The sequence below is a fragment of the Ceratocystis lukuohia genome, assembly GCF_044167205.1.
Source record: "Ceratocystis lukuohia strain C4212 chromosome Unknown Supercontig4_pilon, whole genome shotgun sequence".
Taxonomy (NCBI): Eukaryota; Fungi; Ascomycota; class Sordariomycetes; order Microascales; family Ceratocystidaceae; genus Ceratocystis; species Ceratocystis lukuohia.
In genome coordinates, this window is record NW_027263523.1 from 1,059,873 (window position 1) to 1,079,346 (window position 19,474).

The following is a 19,474-nucleotide window of genomic DNA, read 5'->3' on the forward strand; positions in this document are numbered from 1 at the left end:
AACAGCATGGAGGGAAACGCAAATCTAGAGGAAACAACCTCCTAGGGAGAAAGGCAGTTGGAGAAAAAGGCCCTGCTTTCCTCTTGATCGTCTTTCTTTTTTGCCTCTTTCCCTTTTCGGGAGACGGCGATCGGTACTGCATATCTTGTTTTTCGCCCTTCAGGGTAAATAGAAGCAAGCAACTGCGAGATAGGCAAGACGTGAAAAAAAATTCATTCCAGAAGTATCATTTCTTCTCCTCCTATTTTCTCGTAAAGACACCTTCAAGTATGACCAGAGACAAGAGACAAGATACAAGGCTACCACAAACAAATGCACGAATCAATTGGCACTCAAAGCCCACGAAGACAAAAAAGGAGATACAAGCTGCTATGGAGAGAAACCTTTGGCGTCTATGTCTCCCAACATCCTTAGACTGCTAGACCGCTGCCAGCTGCACTCGGCGATCCTACTATCGTCTTATCACCGCTATCGCAAGCATGCCATCACCACGCCTCACTCTCGCCCGTGTTTATCATCAGGTTCCTAGCAAACGGTCGGTCGGTGTATTTATTTGCCTTCTTTGTTTTTATTTTCGCCTCTTCAATATGCGAATCCTGCTCTTGGTCGGGGGCGACAGCCACGGACGTACTCATGATACACTTGGCTACAGACAAAGGATGCAGACCACTTCGGCCATGGTACATGCAGTACAAAGGCGGATTATGTACACGTCCATCTCCAGATGCAACTCTAATGTGGGAGAGATCCTCATTTCTTTCCAGTCTCCTCTCCCCTGCCCTTCCCTGCTCTTAATGGGCCGCGGTTTGGCCGACTTTGATTTGGCCCGTTTTGTTTCAGTCATTGAGATCAAAGACAAGGTAAGCTAAGACTAAACCTCAACGGCTTTCCAAAGCCAACTTGCTAGCAAAGAGCAGAGCCCAGGTTTGGCTACTGTGCTATTGTCTCCACCCTTCAGGAGTCCCATGCCCTGCTTGCACTAGACAAGAAAAAAAAAAACTAACACACGCCTATTCTATAATAGTATAATCTCCCCGCTAACGCGCTTGCTCTCTCATTTTTCTGGGGCCCCGGATTCTTGTTACAGCAACGGCCTAACATGGGAGGGGGGTGTCAGACTGTATAACGCCGACGAAGAACCTTAGGGCCCAAGGTCTACCCTACCTATTGCTACCCTGGTGATATTTCTGCTGCCAGCTTCCTTCGTCATAATCCTCGCCCAAGACTAGCAGCCTTCGCGGCCGTCGTGAGACATGATTGTGGGGTGGTCCTCTTCTTTCTCTCTTGTGTTTCTGTCTGGGGAACAAGGGCAAGCAAGGGGAGGAAATACAGCAACTTACCTTGATTGATTATTGAGGCCAGGGGAGGGATCATCAAGAAAGCAAAAAATAAAGGGAGGGAGGGGGCGTGCAAGAACAGACAAAAGACCGGCCCTTCTTTTTTCTGGGTAGAGAACGCAACCAAAGCGAAACCAATCAAGTTCGGCCTCTCCCCGCCTAAAATGCGGTGTGACTTGCGATTATCTGGGGAACAAGACAAGAAGGAGAGATAAACTTGGTGATTCTGGGGATGGAGAGCGGATACTAGAAGATGTCCGGGGAAAGGAAAAGGCGGGGGAATGGCGGGGAAGGGCGACACGCCGAGATCAGGATGGAGACGTGGTCGAGTGTTATTTGGTCGTCACAATAAGAGAGTGTTCCACTCTGTAGTCTGAGCAATATTCTAACAATGGGATAGTAGCCGGCCAGCGTTTTTCACATTGGAGTACGACACTAACAGCAAACATAACATAGTTCAAGTGGATGGGGGGAAACGACACATCACCCTTCAGTCCCCCAGAGCCTCAAATAATGACAGAAAACCCCAAAGGCAGGCGGCTAGAGCCTACGTCTGGCCTAAGATTCAATCGCTAGCTCCAGTGTTCCATTTCAGTCTAAGCCAGGCCAAGATGTAGTAGTGCCCAAGAGCTCCCCATTGCCTCCCCAGTCGCTCTTTTTGTTGGTTCGTAGGGAGGGATGTTGGTTTCTTTCTTCTTCCGCCTCCAAAAAGTGATCTTCTTCTTGCCCCCCCCCCCCCCCCCTTTTTTTTTCCTCCTTCAGCTCTTATCTCTGTTCTCTCTCGCTCGGCGTTACTTTAAATCGGTTTTGCCACTAGAACGCTCTCGGACAAGATGCCATGGCCACCCCTTCAAATCCTGGTCTGTTTCTTTTATATTTGGTTCTTAAGCATGTGCCAAGGCAGAGCCGCAATATCTATGTGGGATGGAATCTGGGCATAGACAAGTGAACTCCCTTTTACTTCTTGTCCTCTGTCCCCTACCGAGTCTTACTACCGAGTCTTACTACTTGCATAAACCACCGAGACATGAATCCAGCATGTGGGAAACTATGACGGGGGAGGAAGGGAAAGGGAGTAAGAGCAACACAAGCACACACCTACTATTTCTTGCCAAAAGTCAAGTGACCATTTAGTAAAGCCCCCCTCCCTCTCACCCTAGTAAACAGATGTGAAGACAAGGCCAGTAGCCTACAGAAGAGGTAGTCGTGAGGTCATGTGCTTGAGCCTTTTCCTCCCCTCCCCTGGCCACTAATCCCTCCACAGTGAGGTATATTATCTCTAGACTGATTTGTGTTCACGACACTTGGACTTAATTCCAACTGTGTGTCATGTTGTTTCGCTACAGTCTCTAAGTAGAAGGGATGGCGAATGTAAACGGCCTAGTTGACATCATAATTACCACTCTTTTTTTCGTCAAGATTCCATGTCATAGCTTGTCAAGCACCCTAAAGGAACGGCGTTTGGGACCTGTGAGCAGACCAATATAGGGGGGGGGGGGCACCAATAATGGAGACGTGTAAGAGGGAGTACAGTACCACCAGCCCATCCATGTCTGTTGGCCAGAGAGACAACCAGCTATGCAGCCAGCCATATTATACATGCATATTGGCTGGCTCGTCCCCCTCTCTCCTAAAATAAAAAAATGGAGCAACACCATAGCCGCAATTGTGCATCTGCGTCGCTGCATGTATGTGCTTGTGTGCTTGTGTGCTTGTGTGCTTGTGTGCTTGTGTGCTTGTGTGCTTCTGTGCTTCTGTGCTTCTGTGCTTCTGTGCTTGTGTGCTTATATGCTTGTATACTTGTGTGCTCGTCTGCGTGCAGGGCTCATCTTGAGTCCTGTTCCTTGCTAATTTCAAGGCGAATAGATGGCCAGAAATATACAAGCAGAAGAGAAATAGCAAAGGCCTCGATTAACCACCAATTTTAACCCCGGGGACGAAAAGGAAATTGGACTAGCATTGATTGAAACTTGGAAGGTGCATCACCAGTGCCGGTCATATTGCTCTCGCCTTGATTGGTCCAAACTTCAACTGGACTTCTCCAGGCATTAGGGTTATGTCACACCAAACCCTGTCCGGCCTCTTGTGAAACTTTTAGCCCTTTGTACCCCATCAGGACTCAAAATGACGTCCTCGATATGCAACAAGGGGGCGCATGTTATTTGTGAATCTCGGTGAAGCAAGCATGACGGCAAAAAAAGCCGCATGGAATTGAGTCTATTGGGTTGTAAACCGTCTAGAATAAAGCCATCTCTAGCTAAAAATGCCTAGGGGGTTGTTTGGCTATAAACGCTAAGGGAAAACGTGCCTTCAAGCCCAAGCCGCCGTTTTGGTTGGCGGCATACGGTGAGAGTAACAGTTCTTGTACTGTACCTCACACTGTACCGCCGTATCTAGACCAACCAGCCTTACTATAGCGGGGCTACTGCGGGTTGTGCAGGCAGCCAGCCAAACAGCCACAACTAGCAAAGACCGAATCTTTGCCCTTGTCGTCTCCCTCTTGTCACGAAACGCGGCGTTTTGGTTCTTTTCTTCCGCTCTGAGCCTTCCCGGTCTACATACTCGGATATCGGCTTTTCTTTGCCACGCATCTCGATCATAGAAGCAGAAACAAGAGCTAGCTACACAACAAAAACCATGACGTGCCCTCATGTTGATTCACTAGGTATGATACCCACCATTAAACAGCCAGCATTTGTAGCTAACCCAAGCTTGGACGCTCCCTCCCCCGCTAAAATAGCCCTTGAACCGCCGCGTTTATCACAATCAGTGTATCGCGAAGACTGCACCCAATGTTTCGATTCCATTGTATGCCAAGTTCTCCAATACCTAGCTGCCTAGGATCCCCCCCCCCGTCTCTCCATCCTCCCTGTAGAGGTAAAGGCTAATCATAAATTTGCTACCAACTAGGACAATGAAACCGGACTCGACGTCTGTCTCCAATGCTTCAACGGAGGCTGCACCAAAGACCGCAGCCATGCAGCCCTCCATGCCTCGCTGAGAAACCACCCGCTGGTTGCCAATATCCGCCGCGTACGCAAGGTAGTCGAGCGCGAAGAGCCCCCCCTTAAGATGTCTAAACTTGCTATCGCTGCCGAGACTGAAGCCGACCGCTACGACACTATCGTTGTCGCCCGCTGCCTCGAATGCAGCCTTGATATTGACAAGACTAGTGAGAAGCTCGAGCCTGTGATATCTGGTCTGATGAAAGCAAACACTTTCTCTCGTCAGGAAGAGGTCAAGGCCTGGGAGCTAGAGCTAACTGAGTGCGAGCATGTCATCTGTCTGGAACAAGACATGCCCAAGGAAATCAAGTCTGGCGACCTTGGCCACTGCACATCATGCGATCTCCACGAAAACCTTTGGCTGTGCTTGCAATGCGGAAACCTTGGATGCGGTCGCAAGCAACTTGGAGGCGTTGACGGCAATTCGCACGGTCTAGCTCACGCAACTGAATCTGGCCATGGGGTCGCGGTGAAACTAGGCTCTATCACACCTGAGGGTAATGCTGATGTATATTGTTACAAGTGTGATGAAGAGCGCATCGACAGAAACCTGGCTGCACATTTGGCTAATTGGGGAATTAAGCTAGCTGATCGCCAGAAGACAGAAAAGAGCTTAACTGAGTTGCAGATTGAGCAGAACCTGCGCTGGGACTTTAACATGACAACGAGTGATGGCCAGCAACTACTGCCCATCTTCGGTGCGGGGTTGACTGGCCTTAAGAACCTAGGGAACAGCTGCTATCTTGCTAGCATTCTTCAGTGTCTCTTTGCGTTGCCTGCGTTCAAGGAGCGATACTACAAGCCCGATGATGTACCTCCAAATGTGTTTGAACCTGCAGCAGACTTGGAAACACAATTGCAGAAAATCGCTGATGGCTTGCTTTCTGGACGTTATTCGAAGCCCGACGAAAGCACCATGTCCCTGTCTCCATCTCCACTCAACAATCCCGAACAGCAGGCAGAGCCTGTGCACCAGCGAGGCATTGCTCCTTCTATGCTCAAGCACTTGGTTGGCCGCGGACATGGTGAATTTTCAACTATGCGCCAACAAGACGCCTTTGAACTGCTTCAGCATCTCTTTACTTTGATTACGCGTGCCAGTAAGGCCGATGGAACACCTGACCCAACACTCAAGTTCCGCTTTGCCCTTGAGCAACGGCTACAGTGCATCAGCTGCAAGAAAGTGCGGTACAGCACAACTGAGCAAGACAGCATCTTTGTTGATGTTCCTAAAGACAAAATTGAGGCGTCTGAGGACAATGAAGATAAAAAGGATGTATATCGTCCAGTGACTCTAAAGGAGTGCCTTGACCGCTTCACAGGCGAGGAAAGGGTCGATTTGACGTGTGCAGCATGTAGCAGCAAGGACGGTTACATCAAACGGCAGCTCTTCAAGACATTTCCTGAAGTACTTGTCATCAATGCTAGCAAGATGACGGTGGTTAATTGGGTGCCTGTCAAGGTTGATGTTCCTGTGATTATGCCACTTGAACCCTTTCTAATGGACGAATACATGTCCAAGGGCCTCCAGGCCGACGAAGAGGAGCTTCCGGAAGAAAAAGAGCCCGAGGCATCCGTGTTTGTGCCAGACGCAACGGCTATGGCGATGCTAGAAGGCATGGGTTTCCCCCCCAACCGATGCCATCGCGGCCTACACGCTACAGGGAACAACGATGCCAATGCTGCAATGGAGTGGATTTTTGCGCACATGGATGACGCCGATATTGACAGCCCACTCGTGCTAAGCTCGGGCTCTGGTGCCGGCCCCGGCGCCGCGGCATCTACGGCAGACCCTGAGAAGATACAGATGCTGACAGATATGGGCTTTGCCGTGCCTCAGGCCAAGAAGGCCTTGCGTGAGACGGGTGGAGACATGGAAGGTGCAGTGACCTGGCTGTTTTCGCATCCTGACGATCCGGGCGACGATGGGTCCGAGGCCGTGCAGCAGCAAAGCAGCGCGAATGAGGCCAAAGACCCTTGTATTGCAGGTAGCGCCGGGGTGCCAGCCAAGTTTCAGTTGCAGTCGCTGGTCTGCCACAAGGGCACGAGCATTCATACGGGGTAAGCTTTTTCTCACCACTTCTCACTTCTCATTTCATATTTCATATTTCATGTGTTTGTTTTTTTCGTTTTACTTTTGCGCAAAAGGGCTTATTACTAACGCTATAAATTGCTTTGCAGCCATTATGTCGCGTTCATACGCAAGCAGATTGAAGGCCAGGACACGTGGGTGCTATTCAATGACGAGAAAGTGGTCAAGGCAGTGGACGCCGATGAGATGGCTAAATTCGCATACGTGTATTTCCTTTCTCGCGTATGAGGCGAAGAAGTTGATGGTAATGACGACAACAAGATCCAGGCCAGAACGAGATTAAGGAGCCAGGATATAAATTCAAACCAAAAGAATAGTGACATCATTACAAACTGCAAGCAAATAGCAAATGAAATTGGTCTTTGTGCAGAGGCCATCAATATTCACAGTCAAGTATGTACACACTTGAGTGAAATTTGAGATTCGCTTTATCCTGCCAAATAGCTTCTCATCCCAAGCCTAGGCAAGAAGCTTGGAGCCAATATTGCTGTGGCCTTGCTATCGCAGGATGCAGTATGCGGGGGGGAGATAAAAGCTATGCCCATGTGGAAACAACTTCTTTTCTACTTTTAGATTTCTTGAGGCGGAGGGAGGGGGCGTGTGGTAGGAAGCGGATGAAACCTGGGGAAAAGGGCCATGAGAGAAGCCACAGGAGAAAAAAAAAAGCACAGGGAAACGGAGGAAGCAAAACCGGGGGAGAGAAGAAGCGGAGAAGCAAAAAAAAGCACAGGGTGGTTCGGACGCTTGAGTAAGGCCGCGGTGAAGCCGAAGACAAGATTAGACGGTATTGAACGAGGGAACATGAAAAGAGAGAGTGGAATCCGTTTCAGGCGGTGGCGGTAGAGGATAGCAGACACATCGTATAGATTTAAAGGACGGGCATGTTTCGGCTCTGTTGGGAGTTGTCGTCAAATACTAAGGTAGTACAAGGCTGAGAAGTCACGAAGAAGTGGGCCCTAAGGTTTGGTTGTTGGCCAAGATAGAATGATAGGCGGCTTTAAAACATACGCGTACATTCTTTTTTCAGAACTAGCTGCTAATTGCACAAGTGTTCATATACAGACACATAGACGTAGACGCGCACATGCACATACAGAAAACTCTATCAAGTCCATCTCAGAATAGTCATATATCGCGTTCATTACCTTACTATCAAACAGACACATGGTGCGCAGGGAAGCCCTGCAGATTAAAACCCTTGGATCTCCTTCTCCTCTCCATCGCCCATACTAACCCGTGTAGCGATAGCTCACAATCGTATCGACGCGATGATTGCTCGTACTGAAGCCACGCAATTGTACTCTCTCGGCATTCTCAATCTCCTTGGCGTCCGAGTCGCCCCACTCAACCGGGACATCGCTGTCAGCATCAGCGTAGACAAGCACATTGAATGTGCAGTCGCCCTGAAGCTGTGGCAGAAAAGTAACTGAGGCTGTGATTTGTCGGAATAGCGCTGAAATCTCGTCCTGAATCTCCTTTTCTGTCTTCTCTGGCTCGAGAGCTGAAGGGGCCGATGCCGCTGCTGACGAGGCCGACGTGTTTTCATCGGCCCCCTTGGACTTGGACTTCGAGGGTTTAGCGTTGAAAATTTGAACCTGTGGGTGTTGGAGTGTCAGTTAAAACGTGTTGCTCAACGTGGCGGCACGGGTTGAGCGCAAATAAGGCTTAGCTGCGACAGCGGAGGGAAAAAGAAACTCACGTCAAACTGCCAGCGCTCCACGTGCTCGCCGGTATCTTTGTCAGTGATTACAATCACCAGCTTGGAGATTTTGCCGCCTAGCATCCACTTGTCCAATTGGCCCATGATCTTCTTGATGTACGCCTTGACCTGATCATCCGATGAGACTACACAATGTTAGCATCCGACACAAGAGTCTCTAGGCTACAGCGAGGCACTTACCGAGCATGTTCAGCCCATACTTTTTGACACTGCAGGCACGGTTAGAAGATATAAAGACACTAAAACGGGAGTCTCTAGCTTACGCTGTAAAGTCCTCTGCCGGGTACACGCCACGCTGGAAGCTACATATCGCAGTAGTGTTAGTTTAATCTAGCCTCACACAGGCCTCAACACCTCTAATAGCGACTTGGACGTAGCCACTACACGACTCGTGCGGGAACACCCTGCTAGTACACAGCAAAAATAGTGGTAGACATACAGGATCGAATGGATTGAGTATTGAAACTACACACAACTTGTTAGTTGAATAGAAATTTAGATAAACACGATGCTCGCAATAGGCGGACACGTAGACTCACAAACTCCGTCACCATACGCGCACTGCCCTTCAGCGCAAGTTTGTGCGTCTTCTTGCCATCGGCGTCCTTGTCCTTGTCCTTAGACGACGACTTCGACTTCTTAGTCTTGATAGGCTTCTCAGGTTTCTCTGTCTTCTCCATTATAGAAGAGGGGGAGGGCGGAGTCAATAGTATTAGTTTTATCAGAATCAAATATACATGCGCACAGCGGAAAACTGAGCACAGTCAATATAAAAATGCAATCGCGATTGCTTGTTTGATTTGTGCGGCAATGGTATGGCTAGATGCTCTGGTGATGATTGTTGCAAAAGACAGCTTTTTGACCCTGCTGCAAAGCTTCGCCTCATGGCATTTCCCTTTGTTTACTTTATGCCTAAAAAGGGAAATGGTGGGGCAACCGGGACAATAGCCAGGGTTCATGATAGATGTGGGGCCAATTCATAGACCCTAATTGAGTGTAGACAATGGTGATGTAGTTGAGGAGACGATGACATCTCGATGTACTAGTCTTGATTCAAAAATTCATCTGGAGCTACATGCAGTTGTTACTTGAGAATGGCAGTTTCCAATCCTCAGAGAGCTCAAACTCTTCTTCCCCATTAGCCGTCTTTCGTCCGGAAAATGCAGGCCATAGAGTTGCCTTTGACACTATCGGAATCCCAATGAAGGAACGGCTTCATTAGAGAGAGCATCCTGCTGTCACAACTATGACGAAATCAACTGCCCGTATCTATTACACTAGGGATTTTAGACGTAGTGTAACAAAATCGGCTTAAGCACGCACAGGCACACGTACACGCACACACTGATCCAGTTATTCCAAGCCAATGGCCCTGCGAAATATACCACATGCACTAAATATCTTTTTGGCCAAGATATCCTCATCCTCGTCAGGCCTCGCCTGAAGTTGCATCGCCTTCCAACTTATGGTCGTGCTGGAGCTCCTCGTTTTCCTGGACCAACCACCCACGGAAATCGAACCTTCCCCAAGGACAGCTTGCCACCCAATTCATAGAGTCCACCGCCTGTTCCCGTCGTTCCCTATCTACCATCGCCTCCCGAATGCTCATTCCCGTTGTAAAGCCCGGAATGTCCTCAGTATCAACACACAGCCAGCCGCGCCAGCCCGTCCACACCTGTCCTCCCGGTGCTCCGAGAATAATCGTGCCCCACCACTCGCGGCCTACGCTCTGGTGCGAGCCGTAGACCATCCACTGCTGCACCCTAGCCACAGCCTCACGAACCATTTCAGCAATGGAAGATGCAGTAGAGTCAGCCGTAGCTGGCGGCATTCGGAAGACATGGATGTGTGAAAGATCTGAAAGCGAGCTCGCCAGTCGCGTTGGATCAAACCCACACTCGAGATCGATCAGTGCCACGGTCTTGCTTTGCGGAGGTGATACAAGGTGATCGAGCAGTGCGTGAATGAATGGCAAAGACCGGCCGCTCACGGAGATTGGAGACGTCTGGGTTTCTCGGAAATTTTTCATTGCCAAAGAATCGAGCCCGGGAACCCCCGTCTTCTTGGGTAGATATGAGCTAGGCACGGTCGCCTCATCTTGAACAAGAACTCTTTCTCGAAGAGCTAGCAGGACCTATGATGTAGGTTGTTAGAATAGGGTTATATCTCTAGGGTTATATCCATTTCAGCTTCGACTAGGGCCATGCTCTCACCTCATCAAGAGATGTCTCGACCACCTCCAAGAGGACCTGCGACCCCGTGTCACCCAGTAAATCCAAGTCGATCATCAACGAACAACCTGAGGCTTTTTCTTTCCGCCTCTAGCTGTTTCCTCTGTCCTCTCCTAGCTCTGCCTGTTTCCAATAATGGCACCACCCGCAAAACAAGTCGCGTTGGATGAGCTGCAAGACGCCGTGCAGATCGATGCTAAAGGAAAACGCCGCAAGACGCCCGACGGCCGGGATATCAATCTAGCACAGTGCCCAATGAAGACGATGACGCAGTATAGCTGCGAAGTGGTGGACGACCGAGTGCGTTGCCAGATGATGTTTCGATTTTTCCGAGAGTAAGTTTGGTTTATCCCCTCTATGTTTTTTTTTTCCTTCACAGTGTAATGAGTAACGGGACTGAAGGCGCAGAGGTTGAGTTGAATATTTGTTCTTGCAATTTGTTCATAGATCTTTGATGACTGATCTATGCTGGTTCGTAGATGTCGGGACAAAAAAGGCCTGTTCACGGTTGAGACTACTGCTTGGGAGTCACCAGAGGTTACGCAGCCAATCATGGATAAGATGGAGTGGGAGGCTCAGGCGCAGTTTAAAGCACGCCAGGGCTAGAGAGAAACGGGAGCAGACACAAAATACAGACAACAATCACAAGTACGAATCATCATCAGGAACATGTTCACACAGTGTGTCACCTTAGGCATCTTTCTCTATGGAAAATCCCTTTTCACACAATCATTCTGGTTAAACCAACAACAAACAAGTAATCTACACTGTTATTCTATTCGGATTTGTAGTCCTGAAAACCCAAAAGCCCGGACATTGTTTTCTGTCCTACGGTTGTAATCCAATTGCCATTGATCTCCGGATCGGGTAAAAGTAATCGATTTTAAGCAGAGTTCTCGCGCTCAGCCTCCAGCTTGGCGTAGAAGGTATCACGGGCCTCGCGGCGGGGGATGTGGAAGCCGTACCTATGGGAGAGATTCCACCGTTAGATTAATCTTGATATATGATGCAATCAAGCCATGCAACGACGGGCTGCCGGAAAGAAAGCACCAGGATCCAATAGACTGATAAGACAACAAGACAAGAACACATGCTTACCACCAAGCATTAGCCAAAGCAAAACCACCACCTAATACGGTCAGTTAGCAACAGCACATGTAAACTTTATACTTTCTCAGAGAAAACATACCAAAGGCGATGCCGAGGTCAGTAAGGAGACGGCGGCGGAGCATCTACAGGCAAATCAAAAAGTCAGTAATTGACTACACCCACAACAATGCGCCCAGCTCTCCCATTTTCAAGTGCAGGAAAATCCAAACCCGGAACCCTTTCCTTTTGCCTCTGTTTAGCACATGTTTCTGCGGTGCGTCTAGTCTCGGATTTGCCTCCCCGTGGTTGCGCAAGCTGCCGATCCTCGGTTATCTCAACATCGTAGAATATCAGGCTATCGTGGGAGGTAAAGAATCGAGAAAATACAGAGCGTCGTGGTACAGCACCAAAGTCGGAGTCAAAGGAAACAAGCAACACCGCAAAAAGGCCGAAGGTAAAAGAAAAAGGTCGAGCCAAGTCATGAAAACAAAATATTAGGTGGGAGTCATACGCCAGTAATAGGAGCAACCATTGTGAAGGATTGGTGAGAGAAGTAGGTGAAATAGATAAGTACAAGACAGATAAAAGCGACTGTTGATATACGCAACAAAAGAAGTCAGTCGTTCGGCAAAAGATCGCAGAGTCAAATAGGTCGATGATCCGATGTCCAGGATGGAATTGGCCGTAACTCGATGTTTCGCGAATGGGCCCACCAGTCAGCCAATCATAGCGCTGCAAAAAATTACCTTGGATCACGTGACTATGTATTTTAGTGGGGTTGGTTGACGAGGTTTTGCTTGGGTTAGGGTTTATCAGCCTTGTACAGAGACAGCGGGAACTTGACGAAGCTTTCTGTGGGGAAATTTCTAGCAGTGGGCTACATAGTACGGCTTGCTTGGTGTTTTGTTTTGCCGGAACAGCCAATATTTGGACTTCTTCTGGCACTCTCTACCCTGAGTGCTTCTGTTTTGAGTCCGCCATTTCCTCCCGAAGAATATAAAGCACTGAAGCACCTCCAAACTTAGTCAGCAGCCCCTCCTCCTACATCACGATGAGCTTCGCGGCGCCCACAAGGCGGATTGCTCTATCAGGTATGCATATCTTAATTTACTGGCATTTTCCTACGCCCTCGCAACTAACATGTACTTCGTCTCAGCCTCGCCACTCTGCCGGGGCCCGGCGTCACTTGTCCAGGCACACATGCAAACCCGTGCAAAATCCAGCTGGTCGCTCAAGTCACTAAACCCGTTTGCCTCACGCAAAGTGACGGCGCCAACGGCGCAGAACCTCGACGACCCAACAACGCGGAAACAGTTGTATCAACAGAGCTTTGCGCCCAAAGTCGAAGGAAGCATCTTCGAAGAGGAGGTTAAGACAGCCCAGGCCTCTGAACGCGAAGATCGAGCCGAGCGCGTGCTCGACCCATCGGCTCTGGTGGCCGGTCGAGACCCCGACCCGCGAGGCCGCCTGCGTTGGCAACGCGCCGCAGTCACCAAGATGATCTTGCGCCGTGGTGCCGAGACCATTGACGACGTCATTGCCCGCACCGAGCGTACCATGACCTTCAAGTCGCCCCTGATGCCCACCAGCACAAAGAAAATGATGTATCTTGCACAGCAGATTGCTAGCAAACCATTGGATGATGCCATGCTGCAAATGCGTTATAGTAAAAAGAAGATGGGCCCAGAAGTCAAGCTGCAACTCGAGGAAGCACGTGATCGCGCGGTTGCTATCTATGGTATGGGCCTCGGTAAGGCCAATGGAGAGGCCCAGCAGGCAAAGCCGCGCAACATTCAGGACCGCAACGGCACATGGAGAAATATCCAAGACCCGTCAAGCCTCTACATTGACCAAGCGTGGGTGAACAAGGGTCCCAAACGCTCAAAGAGAGCCATCCATTTGGGCCGTGGCAGACGAGTGCCCATCCTGTCCCACCAAGCCAGTAAGTATCTTCCCTCTCCTCCTTTTTGTTTACTTTTTTGCCAATGTGCAGTTCTTGCTTAAAGACCATCATTGTTAACACACACGCACTAGGCATCTCTGTGGTTCTCAAGGAGGAACGGACACGCATTCGTTTGCACGACGAGAAGAAGGCCAAAAAGGAACGCAATGGCCCGTGGGTGCATTTACCGCATCGCCCTGTGTCAGCCCAGCATCAGCACTATCTGTGGTAGAAAAGATGATGTGTTGTATTTGTATTCCCTCATCTTCCAGATTGCTGTCTCATGCTTATATCCATCAACCGTCCTTCCCCCTTGGCTTGTCTCTAAGCCGTGTATTCTATCTACATTTATAACATGAACGAACGAAGCCCTGTTTCTGGTGGCGTTTCCCCTTGCAGAAATACCCATCCTAACATATGTACCTGTATACTAAGGAATGTCAGGCTATGAGATTGTGCTCAGTAATCTCGCTAGAGATGGGCAGAAGGTCCAGGACACATGTTACACAAGTCTCTGTGCAAAAGTGCTTTCATGAAACATGGACATTAATGTAAGAGGCGATGTTTCTTGAGGTGTAAAATATATTCGACAAGAAGCTAAACTATGTACAAAAGGAAAAGGACAAAGGGGATAAAAGTAGAAAAAGGAAACCTAAGGTTCTTCGAAAAAAAAAATAAAAGAACAAAAAGCTAAGGCTCAAAAAACAAACCTGCCAAGAGATACCCAGGTGCCAAAACAAAGCAAAAAAACGCCGTAGACAAAAGAAATGTAGGATGGGTTTCCAGCAAGAAGAGTGCACAAAAACAAAAGAGATGGGTGGGTGGGAAGGAACACTAAGGTTGTAGAGGTTATAGTAAGCGGCTGGAAAGGGATATATTTCCTTTGGTATCATGACATCGTGACAAGGCAAAGCAGCAAAGGCAAAGAGGGGGGAGGGGAGGCAAGATCAGATGAAAATCCGAAGACGAAAAAAATACCAGCTAGAAGCTAGAAATCAAGATTTCTCATTGCTCTCCCTAGTTTGTCATCTCTGGCCTAGATGCAGGGTTTTAAGGGGGAAGGGGTATTTTTCCCTTTAGACCTGATTTCTTGGCACTGCCCTTGGGACCATATCCTCATAGCGAGTAGCCTTTAGCTCGCCATCAGAGAGCCGCTGATGAGTGCTGCTGTACCCAAATTGGCTTCCAGAAGCGCCCATGGGACCGACGCTAAACTTGTCATTATATTCAGATGGGCGCTTAGACCGCTTGAAAAGGAAAGCACCAGCAATTGCGACAATGGCGAGTACAACAGCACCGACACCAATACCAATACCGGCCTTAGCGGCACTGGATAGGCCTGAAGACTTCTTGGAGTCACCGGTATTGCTGTCCTCAGTAGAGGAGGTAGCAGTGGGAGTCATTCCGCTTCCAAAGGTAGACGAGGTCTAGAAAAAATATTGTTAGGATCGGCATGAATAAGAGTTGTCGTCACAAGTAGATAGATATGCTTACCGAGGTAGTGCTAGTTGCTGAAGCAATCACAGAAGTGCTCATGGTAGAGTTAGTACCAAGACCAGCTATGCTGGAAGACTGAGCAACATCGGTAGAAACTCCGGCACCAGTGACAGAGGAAAGTGTTGCAGGTGTAGGCGCAGAGGTAGTAGAAGCACCTGCTGCAGCAGCTGGATCGGTTGTCGGTGCCAGCGCAGAGGTAGCAGATGCATCAGCACCAGGAGTGGAGGCAGAAGCACTGGTACCGGGAGTAGTAGAAGAAGTGCTGCTAGAACTCGAGCTAACTGCACCACACATGGTGGAGATATAAGTATCGACCAAAGGTAGTTCGCCGGCTTCACATGACTTAGCAGTGCAGTCCTTGGCACCACTAGAAAATGCAGGGGCAACGCAAATACAAGCCGTGTCAGCGGCAGAACTGCAGCCAAAGGTAGTTGCTTGGGCGAGCATGTTGGATACACATGTTTGCTGTGTGAAAATCAAATGTTAGTAAGGACTGAGGGAATGAGAAATCGAGCGGGTGTATAGCCACTTACACCACAAGCAGGCAGCGTGCTCAGATCGGCAGCAGAGACAGCCCCAATAGTCAATGCGGCCATAATGGCGCGGATAAAAATGGGGGAGTGCATCGTGGGAAATTATAAGAGTGCCAGATGGTTAGGATGAGGGGACGGAGAAGAAGAAAAACGTCAAGGCCACAATCTAGATATAAAAGGACCTTGGCGGCGCTGTCTCTCTTTCTTCTGTATTGTGTGTTCCACGCCACAGCAGGTTGTGTGCTCTCAAACAAAAGACCAATTGGAAGGGTGAGGCATGCAAGCCAGTGTAGCTATGTATGTGCCGTGAAATTTGACAGAGAGAATCTTAAGTCCTAGGCGAGTCAAGAAAGAAGACGTAGCGAAGCGAGGAGTTGCGTGACGTTTAACGACAGACTTTAGAATGACGGTAGCAAAAGGATCAAGCGTGCAGTTAGGAATGAAGGGACGCCAGTCGTGGAATGTGTAAAAGATAGAGTAGTGAGACACAGAAATTTGTCGTGAAGAAATAGAAATTTCTTCCAGATGGAGTCTCCTTTTTCGTAGATGGAGATCAAGCTTGTTTATTTCAAGCACAACACAGCAACCGGGTGAAAATTGAGTTGCAAGCTGATTTCCCAAAGTGGTGATGCTCGGTTGCTATGTCAAAAAAAAGACAGCGGGAAGGCGGAAAGTTTCTACGGCACGGCGAGAAAACGGGGAGAAAAAAGTCAAGGTTTCAAGGACGTCCGGTGAGTATAGAGGCCAGTGAATAGCTCGATTGTAGTTTTATTTTTCTGATGATGTCGAGTGACGAAATGAAGGCGGAAATAGCGAATTTTAGTGGCGGTTATCTTTTTATTTACAAAATAGAGGCGCCGCAATGAGGGTGATGATGATAGAAGGAAAGACTGAGTTAACAAATAAAGAGCGTGTGGATGGCGATCAAAAAAAGCAAAAAAAGAAAGGAAAAAAAAAAAAAGAAAAAGAAAGAAAAGAAGGAACAGCCCAAGAAGTGAAGCTTAGAAAAGCGTTCGTGATAAAAAGAAAAGGAAGAGAAAAAGAAAGGAAAAAGAGAGGAAAAATTGAAAGAGCGCAACGGAAGAAAATAAAATAATTAAATCATGCAAACGGGGAGAAAGGAGAAGTTACTCAATAAAGAGAAGAAGGGATCAGGAAGGAGGGAAGGGAACGAGGGGGTACGTACCGCTGCTTCTGTTAATAACTGTAACTACAGCTACAAATAACCCGACAATATGATACTGCCACGGCCTGTACACTACCTTGTACTACTACCTCAACCTGGCTATTTGCTTCTTGGTTTTTCTGAATGCTTGTCATGTTCCCAAGCGCCAGGTCAAGTTTAGCCCTATTGAAGGCGTTTAGGATAAATCCCACATATGCATATACACATACGCACACATCATGAATGTTTCGCCCGCAATATATGCAGGCTAGCGCCGAGGGATAAGCTTCCAGTTTTAGCTGTGACAAGGCAAGTGACAGACCCTGTTTGATAAGCAGTTGGCATGAACTAAATATGGATGGAACGTCTGTGACTCTAGCCTTCAATCTGGCCAACCCCTTTACTGTATTTACAGGGACCGACTCTATGTATTGGCTTCTAGTTTCAATGCCCTTGTGCTAGTGCCCACCATGGCGAGTTTCATGGCCTGACAAGATCAACTGATGAAAGAACTATGGCCAAAAAGGGAAACTTTGTTGTCGAAGGAAACATGGAGAACAAAGCCAGGATCCCAAAAGATGAATGAGCGTTCAAGTAACGGCATCATCCAAGACACAGCGAGCCAGATGCAAGTGCTTTGCGTACGTCGCCGGGTTTGTTTCTCTGCCTTCTTGTTCCACGCCGCTAGGGAATACCAATCAATGGCAGAGGAAACAAACAACTCTATGTCTCTACAAGCAGACACGGGGGGGACAAATCAACTTGCGTAGATAACAACCCTCAAGGCGTCGTCAGCACAGACAGATACCAAGCCAAGACTTTCTCGATTTTAATTACACATGCAGCTTGCTTCCACAGCAAAGGAAGGATGAATGGAACTTTCTCTGGCACAGGCGCCATTCTACAGCAGAAGCAAAAAGCGGGCTTGCACGGTGCTCAAGTGCAACAGCACATGCATGTGTAGACAAATTTACATGGAGAGCATGGTTGCTGTGTGGTCTCCCCTGGTCCCTGGTCTAACCACTTGCAGTACTAGCGCATTTCCTACGTGCTTTTGTTGTTCTTCCTGTGTCTCGTTCTTGTTTAATGCAAGGACGAGTAGGCTTGTATGTAGGCTTGTTAGCGCACTAGTCCAGGCATGCGTATGAAGCTTCGCTTCAGTCTGGCATTCGACACCCTGCACGTCACTATGCAATCGCGTCCAATGCTGCAGAAACAGAAGCGCTGCCTCTATCAAGCCAGACAGAATTTGTGTCCACGTCTGAGTCGCTCGGCTATACAGTGACATTAATCAGCAATCTGAACTTGACAACTCGAGGGAAGACTGGTAGCGGTAGGAGCGCTGTCACGGTGTCACAGATGGCGATTCGCAAGCTCGGGCCGCGTGTCCAATTTTGGCTGGGTCTTCCCGGCGCATAGAGGCTTGTCTGTGCAAAACAAAGCAAGGAAATAATGCAAAGAACATGTTACCACTGACAACAAAGGGCATCGGGTTAAGCGTGCAACCCTACTAAAAAGCAACTTGCTGCACAACTGTGTGGTGATGCCGGCGACTACAGAACGAGCCTGAACAGTGCGCAAATTACGCCCTAAACGCGGGCGACACCAGGCGGCCCCAAAGCTTGAAAATTTTCATTCTGCTGAAGATTTTTTTTTTCTCGTTTTCCCCATGAGATGGGCATAGACACCGGCGCATTGCTGCTCTTCCATCTTCTTTTGATCTTCTAGACCTAAGTGGTGCTGAGTTTTCTTAGGGTTATAACCCGAACGAAACAACCTGCTAGATAATTGAAAACGGCTTTTGTATTACAGGCGCGATGCAGTTACCTCCGGCGTTAACTTTGCTTCCATTAACAAGTAATTACAAGACCACAAAGGCCAAAAAGGGGGAGGCGTTATCAAAAATATTCCAGCACAAAGCCTAGTAGTGTTAATGCTGATGTTCATATGCAATTGCTTCAATGCAGTAGTCCTATGAACTGCAGATCAGGGAGCTGCTAGCTTGTTTCAGAACCAGATTTGGGAATAGGGTGCTATTGGTAGGATGTTGGGCTCTTTGGGCGTTGTTTAAGCTGGAGGCTGGAAAACACAATTGGAACAACGCTGACAGGGCTGAAAAAAGCGATGATGACCCGAAGCGTGAACATCTTTGAGCAGTTGATTCTGGCTGGGGCTGAGGCGGTATGAAGTGGGAGAAGTTCACGCAGACAAAAGTTTCTAACCTTAGGATGCAAAGGTAGGTGAGGTGGGAGCATGGCACCATGTACCAATGTACCGATATTATGGGGATGGGTCTCCGCCGGTCTAGAACACTAAGCTTTCTTTGATACCATTCTTTGGCTGGTCCCAACTAGAACTCGACTGCCTATCTGTTTTCTGTCTGTGTCACTTTATTTGCGGGTCTAAGCACAAGCAAAGTGGGCTGTTGTAGAGCCAAGCTGGCCTCCTGATTGGATAGCAGTGGTTATGCATGTCATTTTTAACTCGTGCCCACATCAACATCAACATCAATGGGTAGCAGTTGAAGAATAACTTATCTGCATGGTGCTGCACTGCACTGGAAAATCTGCAATGGATAGATAGCAGAGCTGGGATAGATAGCAGGGCAAAGACCGAGGGCAAGAGCGAGGATTTGATGAGGCGGCCGGTTGTAATCCAGGTAATAAGTCACAGCTTGGCATAGACCTTGGGTACCTACCTGTGGCACACCACACACCACACCACACCATGCCCAACATTACCTGTTGATACTTATCAAGAAAAGGAAAGCGTAGATTGGTTGGGGGCAGCTACGTCGGGTCTTTCCCAGGAAAATACCGTTTGGCCTTCTGTTTGCTTCTCCGTTTGCCTGGCTCACCGAATA

At 48.5% G+C, this 19,474-nt stretch overlaps 6 protein-coding genes across 6 annotated transcripts; 3 read left to right on the forward strand and 3 right to left on the reverse strand.

The window, feature by feature from the left end:
• Nucleotides 1-4,409: 4,409 nt before the first annotated feature.
• HOO65_040288 (Ubiquitin carboxyl-terminal hydrolase 14) lies at nucleotides 4,410-6,662 on the forward strand (the record flags this gene model as incomplete). The annotated part of the gene is made up of 2 exons (XM_071002637.1): nucleotides 4,410-6,403; nucleotides 6,524-6,662. 2 exons carry the CDS (start codon nucleotides 4,410-4,412, stop codon nucleotides 6,660-6,662), a joined length of 2,133 nt encoding a protein of 710 aa, XP_070859131.1.
• Nucleotides 6,663-7,663: 1,001 nt separating this feature from the next.
• On the reverse strand, nucleotides 7,664-8,834 carry HOO65_040289 (Mitotic spindle checkpoint component mad2; the record flags this gene model as incomplete). Its single annotated transcript, XM_071002888.1, has 6 exons — nucleotides 7,664-8,029; nucleotides 8,134-8,279; nucleotides 8,335-8,363; nucleotides 8,418-8,456; nucleotides 8,594-8,619; nucleotides 8,694-8,834. 6 exons carry the CDS (start codon nucleotides 8,832-8,834, stop codon nucleotides 7,664-7,666), a joined length of 747 nt encoding a protein of 248 aa, XP_070859132.1.
• A 749-nt stretch (nucleotides 8,835-9,583) lies between these two features.
• On the reverse strand, nucleotides 9,584-10,183 carry HOO65_040290 (uncharacterized protein; the record flags this gene model as incomplete). Its single annotated transcript, XM_071000623.1, has 1 exon — nucleotides 9,584-10,183. One exon carries the CDS (start codon nucleotides 10,181-10,183, stop codon nucleotides 9,584-9,586), a length of 600 nt encoding a protein of 199 aa, XP_070859133.1.
• A 337-nt stretch (nucleotides 10,184-10,520) lies between these two features.
• Nucleotides 10,521-10,991, forward strand: HOO65_040291 (Mitochondrial export protein Som1; the record flags this gene model as incomplete). Its single annotated transcript, XM_071003052.1, has 2 exons — nucleotides 10,521-10,720; nucleotides 10,865-10,991. The coding sequence occupies 2 exons, from the start codon at nucleotides 10,521-10,523 to the stop codon at nucleotides 10,989-10,991; spliced, it is 327 nt and encodes a 108-aa protein (XP_070859134.1).
• Nucleotides 10,992-12,525: 1,534 nt separating this feature from the next.
• Nucleotides 12,526-13,648, forward strand: HOO65_040292 (mitochondrial 54S ribosomal protein uL22m; the record flags this gene model as incomplete). The annotated part of the gene is made up of 3 exons (XM_071002901.1): nucleotides 12,526-12,565; nucleotides 12,631-13,416; nucleotides 13,509-13,648. 3 exons carry the CDS (start codon nucleotides 12,526-12,528, stop codon nucleotides 13,646-13,648), a joined length of 966 nt encoding a protein of 321 aa, XP_070859135.1.
• An 844-nt stretch (nucleotides 13,649-14,492) lies between these two features.
• On the reverse strand, nucleotides 14,493-15,539 carry HOO65_040293 (GPI-anchored CFEM domain protein; the record flags this gene model as incomplete). The annotated part of the gene is made up of 3 exons (XM_071002933.1): nucleotides 14,493-14,843; nucleotides 14,911-15,378; nucleotides 15,447-15,539. The coding sequence occupies 3 exons, from the start codon at nucleotides 15,537-15,539 to the stop codon at nucleotides 14,493-14,495; spliced, it is 912 nt and encodes a 303-aa protein (XP_070859136.1).
• Nucleotides 15,540-19,474: the final 3,935 nt, after the last annotated feature.